Source organism: Pongo pygmaeus, chromosome 6, assembly GCF_028885625.2.
Source record: "Pongo pygmaeus isolate AG05252 chromosome 6, NHGRI_mPonPyg2-v2.0_pri, whole genome shotgun sequence".
Lineage (NCBI taxonomy): Eukaryota > Metazoa > Chordata > Mammalia > Primates > Hominidae > Pongo > Pongo pygmaeus.
This window is the reverse complement of record NC_072379.2, coordinates 69978726-70002043: the sequence shown is the minus strand read 5'-3', so window position 1 is coordinate 70002043 and position 23318 is coordinate 69978726. Positions and strand designations below refer to the sequence as shown.

General features: G+C 41.0%; 1 protein-coding gene across 1 annotated transcript in view; it reads left to right on the top strand.

Annotated features, from left to right (window-relative positions):
- The first annotated feature begins 10269 nt into the window (after positions 1-10269).
- The window catches only part of TSPAN13 (tetraspanin 13), a 31027-nt gene continuing 17978 nt past the window's right edge, over positions 10270-23318 (top strand). Inside the window, exon 1 of the mRNA XM_054496214.2 lies at positions 10270-10758. Coding sequence (XP_054352189.1) covers positions 10696-10758 — 63 coding nt within the window. The 5' untranslated portion in view covers positions 10270-10695. The remainder of the gene's footprint in view (positions 10759-23318) is intronic.

Below are 23318 nucleotides of genomic sequence, written 5' to 3'. Positions count from 1 at the left end.
TTTGGGAAAGTACTAAACAATGTGTTCCAGTGTATTTGCACTTGTGTAAACAGGATATGACTTAACTCTGACACACTTTTATTTCCAAAAACTCTGTGTCTTTGCCGTAGGTTGTATCTAGTAGACTTTGTCAGAAATATCACGAACACACAATTGGTAAATTTTGGCAGTAACAGCCAATATGCAAAGTCCTCTGAAGTGAAATGAGAAAGGTGACTTCACCATCTGCATTCTCTAATAAACAGCTATGGTTCTAAAGAAAATGTGTGTAAGAAATTAAGTTTGAAAAAATACACAGATGGTTTTACCATTTTTTTCTATGATAACATTGTTTATATAATCTAAAACTCAGATTACTGGCACATTAGGCTATAAGTATTTATCTTACCTCCACTGGTCTCTTTTATAGCTTAATCATAAAGTATCATCTGGGTATGTTATCAACTTGCAGGGGTTCAGACCCTGTGGTCCTTTCCAATCACTATTTTCCCACCCCTGAACCCCCAAAATGCATGACTCCCCTGACTTCTATGATTATCAAGCCCTCACTTTTATTCATAATTTCACTCTTTAACATTCATCCCTAAACACTGTAAGTTTATACGTTTTTGTTCTATAAAGAGAATCATACAATATATATTTTTGTATTTCTGGTTTCTTTTACTCAACTCTGTCTCTGTAAGACACATTCATATTGTTGCCGTAGCTGTATTTTTTTGTTTGTTTGTTTCTAGTATTGGATAGGTTTCTGTTATGTGAATGCACCATGATTTAGATATCCATTTCTATTGTTGAATATTTGAGTTGTTTCCAGTTTGGAGGATTACCAGTACACCAGGAGCTGCATTAGACTGATCAATCTGACTTTTAGGACTCACAAATTCTTCATAGATAAGAGACAGAAAGATGTTTTTATAAAATTTAAGAACATTTAATCACCCTTATAAATGCCAGGGTTGCTTCCATTTTCTTAAACACAATGACAGCTTATTTAAATAAACTCAGCTGGCCACTTTAATTGCACTTTCCCCTGTTCATTCTTACCTATTACTCTCTGATTTATGTGTATTAATTGAGGCAGTATTGATGCAGGATTTTTCTCAGCCACTTTGCCAACCAGGGACCTCCACAACTTTTGATACCCCTCTCCCCTCACCTGGGCCTTGCTCAGGCCCAGGCCTGGCACTGGAGGCACTCCACCCACTTGGCCCACCTGTGCTATAGCTTGTACCCATTTTCAGTGGCTCCCGAGCACTTGCCTCACGTCCAAGAAGAATGAGGATACACTGACAATTGAAGGGTGAGGGTGAGCAGAGAAGAATTTTATTGAGCAATGGAACATCTCTCAGTGGAGAGGGGAAGTGGTGGGGGAGGTGGTCCCCCACCCCCACAGTCGGGTGGTTTCTCTCCCAGTGTGGCTGAGGCCAGGACTTCTATGGCCTCAGAATAAGGGAGTGTGTACTGATTGGTTTGTGAGTGAATATGTAGAGAAAGCCTAAAGCAAAGGCACTACTCAAAGGTGGGCACAGCAGGGGAGAAGACCAATTCGGAAAGGGTAGGTATATGTAAAATAGGTGAAGGGTGGAGATCAATCAGAGGAAAGCATGCCAAATAGGAAGATAGGTTCTCGATCTGGACTGTGGATTTACCCTGCACTTGTAGCTGGGCTTTAAACTGTCTTTGGCTTGAAGGTTGGGTTTCACCCGGGACCCTCCCCTATCTGCCTAGGCATTTGCTTGCCTCCTGTCACTATCAGCATTATTAGCTTTCAGAGACAAACATGCATCTATTGAAGTGGCCTTTGGACAAATAAACACAACACATTGGCCTCCAATATTAAAAATGGAAACAGATTCATGCCTCAGAATCCAAAAGTGAGTAAAAGACCAGTGGAAAAGGAGGATGCGGAGAATAAAGAGGCAAAGAGTAGGTGGATTATTCAGTCATTAAAGCTGATTGTCCCCCTCACTGAAGGCAGGTTGTCAGTGGCCAGGCTGGATTTGTCTGGTTGTCGAGCTGGATTTGCTCTTTAGGCTCTGGAATTATATGTAATACCGTAGTAGCTAAATATACCACTAAAAATATTCACTTCTAGAAATTTAGAATTGGGATGTTAGTGCTAATATAATCTAACCAGATAGTCAAATAGATAGGTATGTTTTATTCTTGCTGGCATCATATGAAGGAAAAAGAAAAAAAGAATTTACATCCAATATCTGGCTGGTAAAAGCCAGAAAAAAACTTCATGTTTAATTTGTGGTTGGAAGAAAAACATTTTCTGAAATTGAATTCTGGTTTGAAGTCCTCTGGTGTGAACAGTGACACATCCTGCATAGCAAAAGAGAGACTTAATATTATTGTAGGAGCAATGAATGTGTTGCATTTAATTGCTAATGTTTGGCAATACATTAAAAAGAGTAGGACAACACAGAGAAAATAGAGCAAGGGGTAGACTTAGAAGGAGAGAGACTTCTGTTGTTGATCAGCTTCTTTGTCTCATTGTCAGCCAAGAAGCTCCCTGCCTATGCTTCATTCAATCCCAAAGATTGCAAACCATTACAAAGGAAAGTTTTCAGTTCTTTTCTTTGTTTGCTTAGGAAGCAGAAGAATCAGAGGAAAAATGGAAAAAAGTGTAATAAAAAATCTATTTGTCATTAGAAAAGATTTAACCAAATCAATCCACTTAAAATCATTGACAGATATTTTTTAAATTGTCAATTTATTTAATAATAATATTTGATTGGCTAAGGAAATATTACACTGAAGTTTACAGCAATGTGGACTATAGTTGAAGCAATTTAAAATTAACTATACCACTGATATTTTATGTGGCTATAACTTATCTATGGTAAACAATTAGATAAGCAATTATAAGTTTACCTGATTTCATGTTTATATTTCAGAGAAGTCAAAAAAGTGTTTTGGTAGGGTTGGTAACAGTGCTGTATAACAGTTTAGGAGTAATTTTGCTTAGGATTTGTTGAGGACCATCAGATCCTAGTGTTCAATTATTATTATTTTTTTCCTCCTATGGTCTTGTCTGAAAAGGATTGAATAATGTTTGGGATTTTTTTTTGTTTGTGTGTGTTTGTTTTTTAGAGAAAAGGTCTCCCTATGTTGCCCAGGCTGGACTCTAACTTCTGGTCTCAAGTGATCCTCCCACCTCAGCCCTCTGATTAACCGGGACTACAGGCATGTGGCACTGCACTTGACTGCCATGTTGAATTATTTAAAAATAAATGTTGACCTTAAGTTTGAATAATAAGAATTTCACAAATTCGAGTTAATGTCAAGCTAAACCTTAACCATGAAAAGAGTTTTACAATAAGAATTGTTACAATCTGGCCAGGTGCGATGGCTCATGCCTGTAATCCCAGCACTCTGGGAGGCTGAGGAGGGCCGATCACCTGAGGTCAGGAGTTCGAGACCAGCCTGGCCAAAGTGGTGAAATCTCGTCTCTACTAAAAATACAAAAATTAGCTGAGCGTGGTGGTGCGTGCCTGTAATCCCAACTAGGCAGGAAGATCGCTTGAACCTGGGAGGTGGAAGATGCAGTGAGCCGAGATCGCACCACTGCATTCCAGCCTGGGCGACAAGGCGAGACCCTGTCTCAAAAAAAAAAAAAAGAAGAATTATTAAAATCTGAAATTGATTACCCAGTGAAGTGAGAGAATTTTCTTCCCTGATAAAATGATGAAGACTGCAAAACTGAAAAATGGTTTGAAATGTGACTAGAGAAATCTTTGTAGAATACAGGGAAAAAATGTAATCAGAATTATTTTTCAAGAAAATGTACTTCTCAGATCTATTGTGGGGAGCATAAATGAAGCCAGTCCCATGTTATGCTCTGAAATCCATCACAGCATTTGTGCTGATATTTCCAGCCTGTGACAGCGTGGCAGGAACACTAAGACAGGGTCATTCCAGGAGAGCATGTGGGATTTCTCTAACATCTGGCTTGGACTCCCTGTTGGCCTTGCCAAATCTCCTTAAAACTGCACTGCAGTCATAGACCCTTCCTTCCTTCTTCTCTCTCCCCTTCCTTTCTTCTCTTCCCCTCTTCTCTCTCTCCTTCACAGAAGTCAAACCTGCATTGTGGTCTTTTAGCTCTCCCAGCCTCCAAGAGCTCCCTCCCTATTTTCCCTCATGGACATTTCTCCTAATTAATTGCTTGTACATCTAACCCCGTTTTGGCATCTGCTTCTCAGAAGATCTAGACTAATGCACAAGAATTCTGTTATTGCCCTGACTCAAAAACATGTATACATATTTTTAAAAAGTATATATATATATATATATATATGTATACACACAATTTTTTTTTTTTTTGAGAAGAGTTTTGCTCTTGTCACCCAGGCTGGAGCACAGTGGCACTATCTTGGCTCACTGCAACCTCCACCTCCCGGTTTCAAGTGATTCTCCTGTCTCAGCCTCCCGAGTAGCTGGGATTACAGGTGCCCACCACCACACTCTGCTAATTTTTTGTATTCTTAGTAGAGATGGGGTTTCGCCATGTTGGCCAGGCTGGTCTGGAACTCCTGACCTCAGGTGATCCACCCACCTTGGCCTCCCAAAGTGCAGGGATTACAGGCGTGAATCACCGTGCCCGGCCTCAAAAACATATTAAACAAACAGGAAGAAGAAGGAGAAGGAGGAGGAAGAGGAGGAGGAAGAGGAGGAGGAGGGGAAGAAGAGGAGGAGAAGGGGGAAAGGAGGAAGAGTGGGAAAAGAGGAGGAAGAGGAGGAGAAGGAGGAGGAGGAAGGAAGCGTACTGATCTCTTAAATTGTTAGCAGGTCATTTCACATTAAAGATTTATTCAGAGACTAAGAAAGTATATGTAAAATTGATGTTTGTCTTTGTTATTCCTAGTTGAAAACTGTTAAAAATAGTTTGCTTATGTAGTATATTCTCTATTTTTTTAATTTTCTCTTTTAGACAGAGTCTCACTCTGTCACCAGGCTGTAGTGCAGTGGTGCAATCTTGGCTCACTGCAACCTCCACCTCCCAGGTTCAAGTGATTCTCCTGCCTCAGCCCCTTGAGTAGCTGGGACTATGGGTGCCCGCCACAACACCCGGCTAATTTTTTGTATTTTTAGTAGAGACGGGGTTTCACCAGGTTGGCCAGGATGGTCTTGATCTCTTGACCTGGTGATCCACCCACCTCGGTCTCCCAAAGTGCTGGGATTACAGGCGTGAGCCACTGCACCTGGCTGTAGTATATTCTCATAATTTTATGCTGCCACGGCATACATTTTGAAGTTGGACTCATATCAGAAGCAGGGCTCAGTTTCCAGTTCTACACCTTCCCAGTTCCTCAATGTGGCCAATCCAGACATCTGCCTTATACAACTTCCTCCTGGTGACCACCTCCCAGTGGGATGGCTATTAATCAGTGCAGCCTGCCTGACTGGCCCGCTGAGCCTCACACCCTGCATGGACTGTGCAGACATGCCACAATGACCACCTGTCAGTCACTGTGTGACCTCCTGGAAGTCGTGCCTGCTTGTTATGAACTCACTAATTAAAACTCCCCACGGGAAACCCCCGGAACCAATAAGGGCACTTGCCCACAGACCCGCCTCTCTCCCCCTGCGTAGACCTCTGGATATCTCTGTGTGTGGCCTCCAGGCATGCCAGGTACCCAATAAGTAATAAAACCTTTATTTCCATCTTGTATCTCTTCTAATCATTGGAGGGGTACTCTACATCTTAAAGATCTTAAATTAAAACAGTTTAGAAGACCCAGTTTTTAAGAAATACAATTCAATTATCCATTCTATTGATTTTGTGGATAAAGACAACTTTATTGTATAAAAATAAAACCTTGGCCAGGCCCGGCGTCTCACGCCTATAATCCCAGCACTTTGGGAGGCTGAGGTGGGTGGATCACCTGAGGTCAGGAGTTCCAGACCAGCCTGGCTAACATGGTGAAACCCCGTCTCTACTAAAAATACAAAAAATTAGCAGGGTTTGGTGGCACGCACCTGTAATCCCAGCTACTTGGGAGGCTGAGGCAGGAGAATCACTTGAACTCGGGAGGTGGAGATTGCAGTGAGCCAAGATAGTGCCATTGCACTCCAGCCTGGGCAACAAGGGTGAAACTCCATCTAAAAATAAATAAAATAAAATAAAATAAATAAAATAAAATAAAATAAATAAAATAAAATAAAATAAAATAAATAAAATAAATAAAATAAAATAAAATAAAATAAGATAAAATAAAATAAAAGCTCTCCTTCCACTCAGAAATATACGTAATCTCATAGCTTAGTCTCCAATATAACTCTGTGAGAAGAACTGCAGTCCAGTGTCCCATTCTTTTTTTCACTTAAAAAAGGCAGTTTTTCATCAAAGGAACAATATGGAGGCATAATATGAAAGAAGGACATTGCCTATGGCAGATTTTACTTTCTAAAGACAGCACAGTATGTCTCATCACATATGCTCTTCCAAAATGTGGCCTTGCAACCTTGAAGAAAAATAGAGCCTGAAGTAAATAATATTTACCCCCAGAAAATGGCACATCCCTTATTCTGTCAGGCTGCTGGCGTGGGTGCCTAAGTTGGTCTAAACTGTAGTTAAGCTGAATTAGGGTTTGTTATAGGTTTAATAGATTCAGTTCATTATTGGCTTCAAATATTCTTGAAGGCATGATCAAGACTTTCCTTTTACAGAAAGGAGGTCTGCATAGAGATTTCTTTGTGCTTTGTAGCCTAGCCACCAGCAATCTGAGCCTTGGGAGATCTCTGTGCTTTACAGCCTGCTACCTTTTTGTTTGCTGGGAAATAGTCTTTGCTCTCCACTCACATCCTTGGCTTTCTGTATCTTGTGAGATCTCTTGCTATCCTGTGGTTCTGTTCCAGCTATTGGAGGTCTCTTTCTGTATACCATAGAGAGATTTTTCTTTTCTGCTGCTATGTTAGTCCTGGAGTTAAAGAACCAGATTGCTTTGTTGGAATTTTTCTCATTTTTCCTCACTTTACCCCAGCTTTTAGCCACTATCTTGCATTTGGGGAAGGCTTATGCACCTTGAAATAGTTGGAGATGAAGAATATCTATTAGCACTTGACATGGTTTGGCTGTGTCCTCACCCAAATCTCAGCTTGAATTTTATCTTCCAGAATTGCCAGATGTTGTGGGAGGGACCCAGGGGAGGTAATTGAATCACGGGGGCCGGTCTTTCCCCTGCTATTCTCGTGATAGTGAACAAGTCTCATGAGATCTGATGAGTTTATCAAGGGTTTCTGCTTTTACTTCTTCCTCATTTTTCTCTTGCCACCACTATGTAAGAAGTGCCTTTCGTCTCCCACCATGATTCTGAGGCCTCCCCAGCCGTGTGGAAATATCAGTCCAATTAAACCTCTTTTTCGTCCCAGTTTCAGGTATGTCTTTATCAGCAGCATGAAAACGAACTAATGCAGCACTCTTGCCTGACCACAGCCTTTGTAGCTTATATTTCTTGTTTTAAAAGAAGGCCCATGGGTTAGAGCTGGCAAATAGTTGCAGAGTCATTCTGTAGCTGGGGCTCTGGATTATAAACTCTCACATAGTCCAGGTAGGGGCATTAGAAGATGGTTAAATAGTCATTTAGTTTCTCCTCATCCCTCTCAAAGGTAGTGTCTCCCTTCCACAGCCAGTCTATAAGAGATGAAAGTGATTATGAGTTTTTTTCCCCCCTCTAATAATGTCTCATCACTTCTTGGATTTTAGTTCCTTTAGATGCCTTTAGCCCCTCAGTTCTTCGATAGTTTTTTGTTGTAAGTATGATTTTGTAGCTTATCTAGTTTGTTTTTACTTACTTTGGGACAGGGTCTTGGTCTGCACCCAGGCTGGAGTGCTGTGGCGCCATCATAGCTCACTGCAGCCTTGATCTCCTGGGCTTGAGCAATCCTTCCCCCTCAGGCTCCTGAGTAGCTGGGATAGCTGGGACTACAGGTATGCACTACCACACCCAGCTAATATTTTCAATTTTTAGTAGAAATGGGGTCTCACTGTGTTGTCCAGGCTGCTTGTTCTTATTAGGGTGGGAGCAAATGGTCTTTTGAAAATTTCTATGTCCAAATCAGGAGAAATCGCAACATATCCATTTGTTTTCCTATTTTCAGACGTTGTTTTGTTTCCTCTATCAAAAGCCGTATCTCCTATCAGACAACTCTCCTACAACTATAGCTCTTGCCTGGCTTCTGTAACTGTTCCCTTAAATCACCCCCTTAGTCTTAGGGGCAATTAGAACTTCTGCTCTTACTATCTCTGAGCTGCCTCATCATGCTTTGTTGGTTTCCTTTTTTTTTTTGAGACAGAATTTCACTCTGTCACCCAGGCTGGAGAGCAGTGGCGTGATCTTGGCTCACTGCAACCTCCACCTCCGGGGTTCAAGTGATTCTCCTGCCTCAGCCTCCCAAGTAGCTGGGATTACAGGTGCCCGCTACCACGCCCGGCTAATTTTTGTATTTTTAGTAGAGATGGGGTTTCACCATGTTGGTCAGTCTGATCTCGAACTCCTGACCTCAGGTGATCCACTACCCTCGGCCTCCCAAAGTGCTGGGATTACAGGTGTGAGCCACCACACCCGGCCGGTTTCCTTTAACTTTGTCCACACTTTTGAAAATAGTCCCTTTATGAAATTCTTCTCAATTATGCTATTTGAACGAGTCATCTCCTTTTTGCTGGGATCCTGACTGATAGGTGGTACTTCTCTGGGAAAAGAAAGTGATTCAGCCTATAGGGAGATAGTGAAGAGTATTATGCAGAAGCCAAAGAGAGAGTTGCAATAGTTGGTTGACTAACAGTTGAAGTGGTACTAATGTTGGTGACACCCAGGAATGGGAAGAGAATGAATAGATTTCCCTGCCAATGCCTCATCTTTTGTAAACCTCTGGCTATTAAAAAGGAAAGTTGAACATCATCAAAGCATTGTTTGTGTTTGAGGATCATTTTCCAGGTTAGTTTTTGGAATATTTCTAGCTGTATATAAAAGGTTAATGTGGAATACAAAACCTAACAAATTAATGAGGTCTTGTTGGTATGGTGGGGTCAGGAGAGGGAAGGAGAAGCTGGAAGAGGGAGCAGAGAATTCTAAGAAGACAAATTATTTTAATCAGCTGCAATGTTTAATTTAATTTAATACAATTTAGCATTTGCAATTACATAATTTACTCTGTATGAACCTTTAGGTTAGATATAGTATTGTAAACTTGCAAATCTCTTTATAAAATCTTTTTCTTTGGTAGAAGCTACTATGAAATAAATAAACCTTTATTGCCTTAGCTTAGTGCCTGGAACACAGTAGGCCTTTACAAAATGTTAGATCTATGAATACTAGCTGACATTTATTGAGGCCTTCCCCTGTGCAGCCACTATGCAAAAAGTGCTTGACATACTTCTAAAATCTCAATTTATAGGTGAGGAGTTAAGGATACAAGATGCATTTCTATAGTAGAGAAGCAGTAAATGATAATGAATTAATTGAGGTGAAGTCTGAGTTATTTGAAGATTTTCACAGTTATTTTTGTGAAAAAATAAGTTTATTGAAATTCACGACCAGAACACAAAAATAATCTCTCTTGATTCTCTTTTTAAAAAAAATTTTAAAACTTTTGTTGACACATAGTAGATGTATATATTTATGGGGTATATGAGATGTTTTGATACAGGCATGCAATGTGAAATAAGCACATCACGGAGAATAGGGTATCCATCCTCTCAAACATTTATCCTTTGAGTTACAAACAATCCAATTACATTCTTTATTTTAAAATATACAGTTAATTTCTTATTAACGATTGTCACTTTATTGTGCTATCAAATAGTAGGTCTTATTCATTCTTTCTATTTTTTGGTACCCATTAACCATCCCTACCTTCTCCCTCTCTTGATTTTCCTTTGCATGCATGTATTCATAAAGTTTATTAGTATTTTGCAAATCTTTGTAGGATAAGTCTGACCTGTCCAGGTCACAATTATAGGGCACATATCTTACTTATTTTCTGAGAGAAGCAGGGATTTTATTTATTTTTTTTATTGTTTCACTTATTTTCTCCCTTTCATTTCCCTCTACTTCGTTCTCTTTTAAATCTTTCACATGTTTTCATTCATTACTTCCTTCCTGCCTTCCTTCCCTCAAACAAGGCCAGGTGCTTAGTTTTGAAATCTCATTCAAAATGGTGCCACGTCATCTGCCAGGGCCAAGAATCCAGAGGTGCTGTCATATTTCTCCTTGCCAGCGTGGATCTCCTCCGAGCCCCGCCCTCCCTCCTCACCTGCTCCTGGGGAAACTACACCAAAGCCGCCGACACCAGCTCTGGCCTGGGGCTCCCTCCCACAAGGCCTTGGCCCCCTACCACTCGCCCCGGGACCGCTCCGCCCCTCCCGGATTCCGGCCGGCGGAGCGCATTTATTTGCATATTTCTACCTTTGTTCCCTGCCAGCGGCCAATCAGCGCGCGGGGCGAGACGAAGGGGCTGGGCGGGGCTCGGGCTCCAGCTCCGGCTCAGCTGCGGCGGCCGCAGGTTCCAAAGCGGGTCTGAGCCGCCGCGCGCGCGCCGCGCACTGCAGCCCCAGGCCCCGGCCCCCCACCCACGTCCGCGTTGCTGCCCCGCCTGGGCCAGGCCCCAAAGGCAAGGACAAAGCAGCTGTCCGGGAACCTCCGCCGGAGTCGAATTTACGTGCAGCTGCCGGCAACCACAGGTTCCAAGATGGTTTGCGGGGGCTTCGCGTGTTCCAAGAACTGCCTGTGCGCCCTCAACCTGCTTTACACCGTGAGTATCCCTAGTCCGTTCCTGCCCGCTTGGGGGCTTTGCACCTGCTTGGGTGCTCTTTGGCTTCCCTGCCTGGTCAGCGACTCACTCGTTGCATCCCGCGCCCCCTTCCCGGCTTCCCACGCTCTGCGCGCCCCCGGCCTCACCATCCGTCCCCGCCGGGGACCGGGCGCCGGCGCTTGTCGCAGTCTCTTCCTTTCGTTCATTGTGAAGCCGCGGTCTCTCAGGCTCGCTGGCCGCGTCTCTGCCACATTGCTCCACCCTGCCCCCTCACCCACCGCCTTGTTTTTCAAACATTTAACCGGACCTCCCCGCTTTCCCGCCCCGTACCCTTCTGCCGCTCGCTCCTGGCATCCAGACGCATCTGGGCCAGGCGTGGAGGCGCGAGAGCCGTCCAGACTTGCGGACAGTTTTGCGGAATGGTGTGGCCTGAAACTGACGAGGCGGCATATAGCTGGTGTGCCTCTGGGTTAGCTCTACGTACCCTCGGGATTTTAATTGAGGCCGCTGAGTAGGTTCACAGGATGTCCGCTGCTTCCGAAGTTTGTTTCGTGCTCACAGTAAAGGGATGTCGTTTTGTTTTTGTTGTTGTCAGTTTTGCTCGTACTTGGTGCTTTTTCTGTGTGTCTTGCCCATGATCAATACCTAACTCCATTTTAAACCAAGTCCTCCAGGAAATAAGCGAGCCCCCACCCAAATCGTTTCTTTCCCTGCCAACCAGCTTGGGCCTCTTAGTTTTAACGCTGCAGGCTTTCTGTGATTTTTTGAGGCGCAATTCTGGGTGAACAGGAGCATGGGCAGGACAGATCGACGTTTATTGAATGCCTATCACGTCCCAGATTTTCCATACACAGTGTTCGTTCATCATTCTGACAACCTTCTGAGGGAATGGGGCATTATCTACATTTTATACATAAGGTAACAGACCAAAAAGGTTTTAATAAGTTTACATAGCTGGTAGTTGACGAGTCAGGAGTGGAACCTAGGCTGTGGAATCCAGATCTTTCCATAGGCTGCCTCTACCGGGCGGAAGAAACTTCCTCTTCTGTCATCATCCCTCCATAGTAGTCTTGCTCCCTTCTATAAATATACCTGGCGCTTTGCAGCACCCACCCTGAAAACAAACCCAGCACCCCTGCATTAGCAGAGAGCTAGGCCATCTGTGCAAGCTTAGATTACATCCTTGGAACAGAGAGGCTGCCTTGTGGTCACCAACAGGAGAAGAAGGTTGGGTCATTTTACTATTACTGTTCCTTTGTATGTGAACATGATTACAAGCTTTGAAGGCAAGACAGAAACAGGCATTGAGTACGCTTTTATGGCTAGTTAGTAAGAATCTAGTCAACATGGTCATTAATAGAAGACTTGGCGAAAAACATTTTAGAACACCTGGTGATACAGTTCCTTGGAGATACATTTCAAATTTCAGATGAAAATTCATCTGTATCACCCTGAGGCATGCTTATCACCCTGGCTGTTTATTAAGTAAATGCTGACCAGTTCTCTAGGGTTTTTTTTTTTTTAAATCAGTGTGAGTGGCCTGCTTAGAACTTTAAATTCCTTATTTTGTGCCCTGAGTTCTGTTTTTTTTTCTGCCAATGATTTAGTCATCTGTTTGCTAGACACTTAGTCTTACAGTGTCTGCTTACACAGAGTGGAATGTCTACTTTGCATACTTACTTCACTGAAGGGTCTATATAAATTAATGTATAATATTTTTTAAAAAGGCAAGTTATTTTAAAATGAAGTTCCTTGCTTTCTAGACATCATTTTTAGTTGTATTTAGAGTATATCAGGAAAGTGAGGCGAAAGAAAGGTGATTCTAAAGGGACATATTAAGACTATTTAATATCTATTCTAAATTATTGACCTTCAAAGTGTGTATTCTATTGATTTTAATAGCTATGCAGTAAAACTTAATGAATTGGAAATTCACAGGACAATAAAAATGGCTAGCCCTTTTAAATCATAGACTTTTTAGACAAAGGGACATTTCTTAAAATGAATTAGTGGCTACTTGCTTCTTTTACATTGTAAATAGGCTTAAATAAATGTAGCAGTTTAAAGTGGAGGCAAGTGACAGGTAAAAGTTGTATCAAGTCTTAGATAGATGCTGAAAATGTGCCATGGCCATTATTTAGCTTCTATTTCCCCCCTGATCTCTTTCTCAACATTTTAAGATGAAAAAATATGAGGCAGTTGGGGGTGGGATTGAGCATGAAGACTTGGGAGACATTTCTCTATAAGTCATGAATAGAAACATTCTTTGTAGGTTCTAATCCCGCCCTGGTCACTGCCTCTAAAATGTGCTCAACGCTACAGGATTACATTTGAGGTCATTTCTAAAAGTGTTGGTTAAACCAGGATTGCATATGGGAACGGCAGGTGCAAAAGCCATGGCTGCCTGAAACGTCATCATTGCTGTGTTGAAGCATTTTACCGAGGAACTTAGGACTGTATCAGCTGAACTGTCCACATGCTCTGGTGGCTTGCTCATGAGCCTGAGATTCGTGCCACATTCGTGATCAGCTCAGAAAGCCTGTCACTAAAAACAAGTTGCAAGTCCCAAACAAGGAAATGTGATCACTAGGCAAAATGTTAACAATTGATTTTTATTGTTGTTTATGGCTTGATTATTTTAGTTAATAGGATCGCCAGTACTGGACAAGCTTAAATTAGTGTAGTATGTGTTAACAATTCATAAATATAGAAGAAAAGGGAGAAGCTACATTCCTGAATTCACCTTCACAGTATTCTAAGAGAATGACTTGCCTCAGAACTTCCTGCATTTAAAGAAACTTTCCGTTTCTTCATTCAACAATTATTTGAGTGCCTACTGTGTGCCAGGCTCTGTTCTCAGTTTGGAAATACAGCAGCAAACCAAACAGGGCTTAAAAATCAATGTGCTTTTATGAAGGCTCATTTTTATTTACTACCTTTTATACATATGTTTTCAGGAATTGTATTCAGTCAATAAACTTTTGTCGACTGTGTGCACTCTTTTGAGAACTGTGGGAAATAATAAATACCTATAAAGGCAAATGCATTGTGAAGACAGGATCTAGATGAGAGACATGGAGTGGGAAAATTAAATGGCGTATAAGGAATATACTGACTTTAGGCACCATAAAATTTAGGACTGTGGGAGATATTTGTGGGTTAGAGAAGTTGGGGGAATAAAGGAGGTGTAATTGAATCAAGGAAATGTAGAAATAGTGTGTGGGTCTTTTTGATACCATTTAGGATATACATAAAAATGAAAACGATTTGGGAAAATGACTTATTTTTAATAGTTTATAGGAATATTTCAGGCTGAAAAGATTTTGACAAGTAGTGAAAAAAACTTTTGAAAATTATGCTTAGTGATTTGTGGGAAATTTTAGAAAATATGAAATAAAATTTGTATTAAAATATGTAATATTTTGAAGCTTTATAATGTGTCTCCTTGTGCTTCGTAACCAGAGAAGAAAGCTCTGTTAAAAACAAACAACCAAAAAAAAGGTAGCTGACTTTGTTAAATAGAACCAAACTGAAAAATATGACCAAACGTATATTTACTGGGACTTTTTGAGTTGCCCTGCCAGTTTTAAAATCAGGAGGGAAATTTCAGAAGTTGCAGTTTTGTTTCTCCTGTGTGTGTTCATTCTTATAACATCTTTCCATGTTTGTTTCTTTCTCTTTTTCGTGATTCTTTTTCCTTATACTTTTGGTTGTTTTGAGAAAAATTCTCATGCAGCATAAAAATTATACTGAATTACTTCATAAACACCTTAATTTATAGTTTTATCACCTCTGAAATTGGGATGCATTTTATTGTTTTTATTTGTATTTTTGAGATAGAGTTTCGCTCTTGTTGCTGAGGCTGGAGTGCAATGGCCTGATCTTGGCTCACTGCAACCTCCGCCTCCTGGGTTCAAGTGATTTTCCTGCCTCAGCCTCCCGAGTAGCTGGGATTACAGGTGCCCGCCACCACGTCCAGCTTATTTTTTGTATTTTTAGTAGAGATGGGGTTTCGCCATGTTGGCCAGGCTGGGCTCGAACTCCTGACCTCAGGCGATCCACCCGCCTCGGCCTCGCAAAGTGCTGGGATTACAGGCATGAGCACTTTATCTACTATAAAATGCTCCCGACCTGGGATGTATTTTATAGTAGATAAACTGTGCCATATCTGTTAGATAAAAGAAATAACAACCATACAATTTATGGGAAGGAAATTCTGTTTTTACTCTGTTAGATAAAAAACATATGTCCATACAAATTATGGGAAGAAAGATCACTGGATTTATGAAGAAAACTGAAACTTTTCCAACTCTGTTACTACACAAACAGCTTACTTTGAGTTTCAGTTTCTTCATATATAAATTGGTGATGATATTTTTCAGTCGTCCCCTCATGAAGCTGTGTAAGGATAAAATCAGATAGTATATAAATGCTTTAGATGTATAATAGAAATAAAATTAAGTTGTTACAGCTTCAGGTGGAAAAAGTTGAATTTTGCTGAATTTATAGACTTGGCTTCTTCTTTCCAGCTATTCTTCACAGGTAAAACTTGCATAAAGAAAACTTGTATAAAACAATATTTTGTTTCTTTTAGTCTGCAGTGATCAAGGTTAAGTGCAGAAGCACATCTAAATATTTTAAAGCACGAAAGTTGGCATTAGATTAAAAAGTAGTAATATTAAGTAGGAATTACTTTTATTTATCCACTGTAGAATCGAATATTTCTTGTAAAACCCTTTTTTTTTTTTTCCATTCTTGGCCAACCTTTCCAACATGTCTGTGGGTTTCTTCTACCCTTTCTCTTGAATGAATCTACTTCCTGTAAAATTGTATTATAATTGTAACTGTTTGGGGTTATTTGTGAGTCTAATGTAAGTTTAAGCTGTGCCCAAGTTATTTTCTTTCTGTTTTTTATTCTAATAATGAATATTAATTGAGCATCAATAGCAGTGAACAAAACCCCAGTGGCTTGCCTTCATGGAGTTTACATTTATGGGGGTGGACAGATGATAAATAAGTAAGTAAATTATATATCATATTAGAAGGTAAACAAGTGCTATGGAGAAAAATAAAGCGGAGTAAAAGGAAAGATGGGTGGGGCAGTGGAGTGGATGGGGGAGGATGGGTACACAGCTTCACATATGGTGGTCACGCTTGGCCTGCATAGAAAGAAAACAATATAAGAAAGGTGTTAGACTGTTCTTGCATTGCTATAAAGAAATACCTGAGACTGGATAAAGAAAAGAGGTTTAATTGGCTCATGGTTCTGCAGGAGGCATAGTGCTGGCATCTACTTCTGGTGAGGGCCCCAGGAAGCTTACAATCGTGGCAGAAGGGGAAAGGAAGTTCCTGTGTCACATAGGGAGAGTGAGGGGGAGGTGCCAAACACTTATAAACAACCAGATCTCACATGAACTCAGAGGGAGAACTCACTTATCACTGAGGGGATGGTGCCAAACCATTCATGGGGGATCCACCCCTACGAATCACCTCCCACCAGGCCCTACCTCCAACATTGGGGATTACATTTCAACATGAGATTTGGAGGAGACAAATATCCAAACTGTATCAAAAGGCCTAAAGGAGATGAAGAACAATTATCTAAGAAAAGTGTTTCAGGTAGAGGGAATGGTCTTTGAAAAGACCCTGATGGAAGAGTATTTCTGCTTTTTTTTTCTTTTCTTTCTTTTTTTTTTGATATAGGGTATTGCTCTGTCATGCAGTGGCGTGATCTCAGCTCACTGCTGGAGAGCCGTCTCCTGGGCTCAAGTGATCCTCCCACATCAGCCTACCTAGTAGCTGGGACTACAGGCATGTGCCACCATACCTGGCTAATTTTAAAAAATATTTTGTAGTGACAGGGTCTGTGTTGTCTGGGCTAGCCTTGAATACCTGGCCTCAAGCAATCCTCTCACCTTGGCCTCCCAGATTGCTTGGATTACAGGTGTGAGCAACTGTGCCTGGCCAGGAGGAGTACTGCTGGTTTATGCAATGGACAGATGAGTCAGATATGAGTGGGACAGAGCAAGCAAGCAGTACAATGTAGGAAATGAGGTCAGAGAAGTTATGGGTGGACCCAGGAGAGCACTATAGGGCCATGAGCTTTTATACCAAGTGAAATAGGGAGCCAATGGTGTGTTTAGGTTTGAGGACTGATATAGTCTGATTTTTATGTAAAAGGCTATATGGCTCTTGAGTTAAGAATAGATTATAGATGGCACAGGTGGGAGCATTGAGACTAGTTACAAGGCTGTTGCTATAATTTGCACATGAGATGTTGGAGGCTTAGATTAGTATGGTGGCAACAGAATTGAAAGAAATAGATTCTGAGACTGTTTTGGAGGTAGGGCGACCTGATCTACTGAAAGAGACAAATCACAGATTACTTACGATTTGTGGCTCAGGCTCAAGGAACTGGCAGGATAGATTTACCATTAACTAGGATGGAGAAGATGGTAGGTGGAGCAGACTTTGGGATGATTTAGAGGATTCAGTATTAGATGTGATGCTAAAGAAACCCAAGTGGAAATGTCAGGTAGCACTTATAGTAACCACACTGTCATTCAGGGGAGAGGACTTTCTGGAGATTTAAATTTAGGGAGCCATTTAAAGAGTTGGGATTGGATGAAATCAACAAGTTAGTGAGGGTAGATAGAGAAGGGCAGTGGTCCATGGATTGAAGCAGTGCCATTCATACATTAAGAGATGCAGGAGATGAGGAACATGCAGCAAGGGAGCCTGAAAAGGAATGGACAGTCAGGTAGGCGGAAAATTGCAGAGAGGTTGGTGTCTCAGAAGTCAAGTGCAAACCATTTCAAGGAGATGGGGACCAAGAGTTGGTTCTCGAATTTGTCACTGAAGAAGTCATTGAAAAGAGCAGTTACCCTTTTATTTTTCTTATAATCCTCTGACAATAAAGGCCATGTCCCAGTCATTCTGGCTTTCCTGCGTGCCCGGCACAGCCCTGGCATGTGGTTGGCATTTAGTTAATTGAATGCAGGAATCAGTACAGGGTTCTTCTGCCCATACGTCATTTCTTGCCTCCCAGAAATGCTCCAAAGAAGGAAGTGGTAGAATGGGGTTAGAACTTTGTTGGCAGCTGTGGATGTCACCTCAAACTAGTTACCCTTGGAAAATGACGAGTGGAGGTCCCTTACTTTCAGTCACCTTTATATAATTTCCATATACTTTGTGTTTTTTGCTTAGTAAATATAAAAGCAATGGCATCATAGAGAACCATAATGAAGAAAAATATTTGCAAGAGCACTTCAGGCTTTCTGTGTCATTCGAAGAACGATCATAAAGCAATAAAAGAACTGAGGTTTTGGCTTCAACACTCGATGTCTGGCTATTTAGCAAAATCTAGATTATTTATAGAGTTTTCACATTTCCATCCAGATGTTTGGCATAGTAGAAACACATGCTTGATCTTTTCTGAATTGCTCTTCAGTTTTCCACATTAAGCAGAAGTTCAGAAGAGAGTCCAGCGTTCACGTGTAATTCCTCATTATGAATGTTGAGGCATATTGAGGAAGATAGTCTGGGGCTTTGTTTTCTTTTTTTTAGGGGCAGGGTCTCACTCTGTCACCAAGGCTGGAGTGCAGTGTGTGATGATAGCTTACTGCAGCCTTGAACCCCTGGGCCCGAGCAATCCTCTCACCTCCTCTCCTTCTGAATAGCTAGAACTACAAGCATACTCCACCCCACCCAGCTAATTAAATTTTTTTTTTTTTGTAGAGACAGGGGTCTTGCTATGTTGCCGAGGTTGGTCTCGAACTCTTGGCCTCAAGCTATCCTCTTGCATTGGCTTCCCAGAGTACTGAGATTACAGATGAGAGCCACTGAACCTGGCTACCTTTGTTTTCTTTACATGTCTATGGATGCTGTATTACATTTTGTTGGTGTAGTCCTTCTGTATCTTACTACTGTTTTAAATTTGCTTGCCTTCCACTACCATCATAACTTCTGTGTTGCGTTAGTGCTAACAAAACATTTTTGAATAATTTACAACATCTAATCTGTCTTTCTGAAATGTCTTAAATTCTTTCATCCTCAAAGCAATTCACTTACCTTGGAAGAATTTTGATACTAAAAAAAAAGTAGTTGTTTTCACAATATTAAAATCTGTCTTTTCATCTTGTTCTTGAAATGTGGTAAATATTTGATGAAAGATTGAAGGTTATGTAGACAGAGAATAATATGGAATATCATTAGGCTGACTTTCTTCCCCTCCAAATATTGTATAGATTGGAGAATTAGTGTTTCCTTGTCCTGAAAGGGTAATGAGCAATATCATATGCTCTTTCTTTGAACAGTATGTTTTGAGCACCTCTTATGTGTCACACTCTTAGCCAGGTGCTAGGAATGTAAGATAACATGGGCCTTGATTGTCTGGCACTTAAAGTGTAGAAGGCCCATCAGAAGAATTCTAAGTATAGCTGGGAGGAGGAATGGTGGCTAATGAATAACCTTGGGCGATAATCCAGGCCCTTCACATCTTGGGATTTGTCAGCCTTGGAGCATGGACTTTATCTCGAGATCGGAAACAAAGGACGGCCAGCATAGAAATGACCTGATCTGATTGGCTTTAAACAGGGACCACAATGTTAGGAATAGAGTTTAGTCCAAAGTAATAGAAACCCAGCTATCACTGCTTAAAATGGTAAGTTCTATTATTTTCACGGAAAAAGAAGTCAAGACCCAGGTAACCCAGGGCATGTGCACAATTCAAGCATATTGTCATGGGCCCAGTCTCCATCTGCTTTCCTGCCCAAGTATCCTTGGCATGCCACCAAATTACATATAAAACTCTAGGTACCATGAATTGTTCCAGGCCAGGCAGAAGATGGTCTAAAATGTCTTTCCTTGTAAAGCCTTGTCTTTTGGGGGGAAACAGATCTATTGAAATATTATTGACACGGTAAGGTGAATATACTTTAAAGTATAGCATTTGATAAGTTTGGGCCTGTATGTACACCTGTGAACCCATGACCACATTCAAGACCCCTGAAAATCTCCTCATCCTTCTTTGAAATCCCTTTCCCATCCCTAAACCCCCCTCCTAGTCTGCAGGCAACCACGGACCTGCTCAGGGTAAAACTTCATTGGTGTTAAATTTAGTAAGGCTAAGGAGGGTGTTTATAGAAAAAAGATGGGACATTCCTCTGGCTCATTGATTCCCTTCTTCTTTTGATGGCAGAGTAAGAAGCTTTAGGGACGTCTTTTCAGCTAAAAGGAGTGCTCATGTTTTTAAAAGTTTACTGACAAGGCGAGAATTTAGATTTGGTGTTGGTAGGGAAGGTGGTCACAATGGTGAAGGTAAATAGGGTCAGTGCAAATTTGCAGGTATTAAAAAATTATGATAAACACAAGGTGAAGCTTGTATTAATCAGGATACTTCATGGGTTATAGATGTTCTTGAAACAATGTGTTGGCTTATGTAAGTGGGACATCCAGTAGTTGGGTCATAAGGCTTTGCTGGATCAAGGGGCTCAGAAGTCACTCTCCCCTTTCATCTGCTTTTCAGCTTAGCTTGCCTCTGCTTAGTTTCTTTTGGGGGCTAGATCTTTCCCTGCTACTGGCAGAATCAATGTTGTCCTCATACCTTGCTAGGTCAGATGAACCTATTGTTTTTTTCTTTCAATATTCCTTATCGATCTTGCAGGACACACTTATTGACCCTGTTGGCTTATGGACCCATCCCTTGGATCAATCACTAAGGATGGGCAACCATGATTGGTAGGCCAGAATTTTGTTTGTCTACTGCTGCTGATGGTCAGAGGGGCCAGTCATTAAGGGTCATACTGGAAATATATGTGTTGGGTTGCAAAAACAACACATGTCTAAGACAGAGGTCATTCTTATTCTGGGCAGCAACTTCCCCAGTTCTTCTGTTCTTAATTCTAGCATATCCTAGCAATTTCTTCATCATCTGCAAGGCTTAGTGTAGTGGTTTAATATTTCAACACCCGCTTATGCTCGATTATAAAGAACATTATGCATATATCTTTCTTTGTTTTTTATTTTTATTTTTATTTGAGATGGAGTCTTGCTCTGTTGCCAGGCTGGAGTACAGTGGCGCAATCTCGGCTCACTGCAACCTCTGCCTGCCGAGTTCAAGCGATTCTCCGGCCTTAGTCTCCTGAGTAGCTGGGATTACAGGCACATGCCACCATGCCCAGCTAATTTTTTTTTTTTTTTTTTTTTGTATTCTTAGTAGAGACGGGGTTTCACCGTGCTGGCCAGGCTGGTCTCGAACTCCTGACCTCGTGACCTGCCCGCCTCGGCCTCCCAGAGTGCTGGGGTTAAAGGTGTGAGCCACCGCGCCTGGCTCTCTTTGTTCTTTAATACCATTATTGTATATATCAATCCAAAAGATACATAAACACACGGTGCTTAATGTTAAAACAATTCTGTTTGCTAGAGTGATCTCAAATATATTAAGTTTCTTAATTCCAAGTAGAATTTCTTGTTCCCCTACTCTAGGCAACACACAGTGTGCTCTTCTGCTTGTATGTGAATGTACGTGTATGTGACAAAATTTCTGAATTAGGTAAAAGTAAAAAAGCACAAAATGAATAAGCTTAACATTTGGTAGTTAACTAACGGAAAGGTCATATGAGTGGAGGGCATTACTGGTCCTTAACACATCACTGTGTGACCAAGTCTCATAGGAAGTAAATTAAAGAGATGCTATTCACATACCTGTTGATATGCCTATAAAGCAAGAACTACAATTTCTTATGCATTGTAATAGTGTCTTTAATATTACATCTCAGTGTTAAAAATTTCTTAAATATATTCCTAGGCACTATGATGCAGTTCTATAGGGAGAAAAAAAAGTCACATTACTCCTCACCTATAAAATGAAAGGAACAGATTAGGATCCCTGGCCAGGTACTTTAGTGCCATGGTGTTCTCTCTCTGTCTCTGTTTTGTTTTTGTTTTTGTTTGTGTTTTTTTTTTTTTTTGAGACAAGGTCTTGCTGTGTTGCTCAGGCTGGTCTCCAAACTCCTGGGCTCAAGTGATCCTGCCTCGGCCTCCCAAAGTGCCAGGATTATAGATGTGAACCACTACGCCCCACCTGTGCTGTAGTGTTCTGTGTTTGTGCTGTGAGCCCTGGCTAAGAATTTCTTTCTTTCTTTTTGAGACAGGGTCTTGCTCTGTTGCCCAGGCTGGAGTGCAGTGGCATGAACACAGCTCCCTGCAACCTTGACCTCCTGGGCTGAAGCTATCCTGAGTCAGTCTCCCAAGTAGCTGGGACCACAGCTGGTTGCCACTGCACCTGGCTAATTTTTTTTATTTTTTTGGTAGAGACAAGGCCTCCCCATGTTGCCCAGGCTGGTTTCGAACTACCTGGGTTCAAGCAATCCTCCTTCCCCGGCATCTCAACAGTGCTAGGATTACAGGCATGAGCCACTGCACCTGGCCTGGCTGAGACTTTCTATGTTCCTTGCAGTAGCACCTTCCTGTTTATTCCCCCTTCATTAGACTCTACTCATATGTACACTTGCAGTTTTGCCATTGCCACTTTCTCTTGGCGTTTACTCGGGGAAGAAATGCCAGTTTTAGACACTTTTTATGACCAGTTTTATGGTCTTGCTTTGGTGTACCTTTTCCATTACAGCTCCTTTAGTTCTCTTTTTAAAACTCTTTTTATATGATTCACCTTTCTTTGTCTTAAAGAGATAACAGGAAAGGTTGGTGCTTCCTGCTTATAAAAACATTACCAGCAATGAATTAACAGATGCATAATTCCTTTTTTATCAGCATTCTGTCTCCCAAAGGGAAGGAAACTGTCATAGGTGTACATTTACTTTCTATTACAGTTGATTTCATAAGAAAACTGTTATTATAATAGAACAAAAGATTCTTTGGAGTTCCTTTGTCTAGCAAGTTCTAGTGACAAACCTAGGCTTTTTAATTATGCAGTTAGAGTTAACTGTTTGAATCAACAATTTTTAGATCACTGGTTTGGAAGACCTCATATAATCTTGTTCTCTTCACAATTACAAACCAACCATAACACATAATTATCACTACTGAGAAATAAATTGTTTTACTATTATCTTTAAAAGTCTCCTTTTTAGTAAAGTTAAAGATACACTGATAATCAGATCTTATTAGAGGCATATTATAAATCTTTAGGTGTTATAATTTTAAAAGTTAACTCAGGTATTTGGGGGATTTTTAAAATAATATGTTAGAAACACCAGTCATACACAAGAAAACACATTGTTTTTAGCTTTTTAAATGAAAAAATCCAACATATTTTTGGGTGTTTATTAGAAAATTGATTAGCACAAACAAGTTTATGATGTACAGTTTCGCTGTTACTGTAATAAGTGCAAAATTGGTTTTGGATTGGACAGTTGAATCTATGTTTTCTTTCACCCTTGGGAATGGCCCTTACAAATGAGAATGTGTATTTGCGTGTGCATGTGTATGCATATGTGCATCTAGGAGTTGGGCATGAAAATGGGATAGGGCAGTGTCTTGGTTCACTTTTGAAACCATCTGAGTGTGATGGACCTAGAGCATTGCCTTTTGTTACAGACATG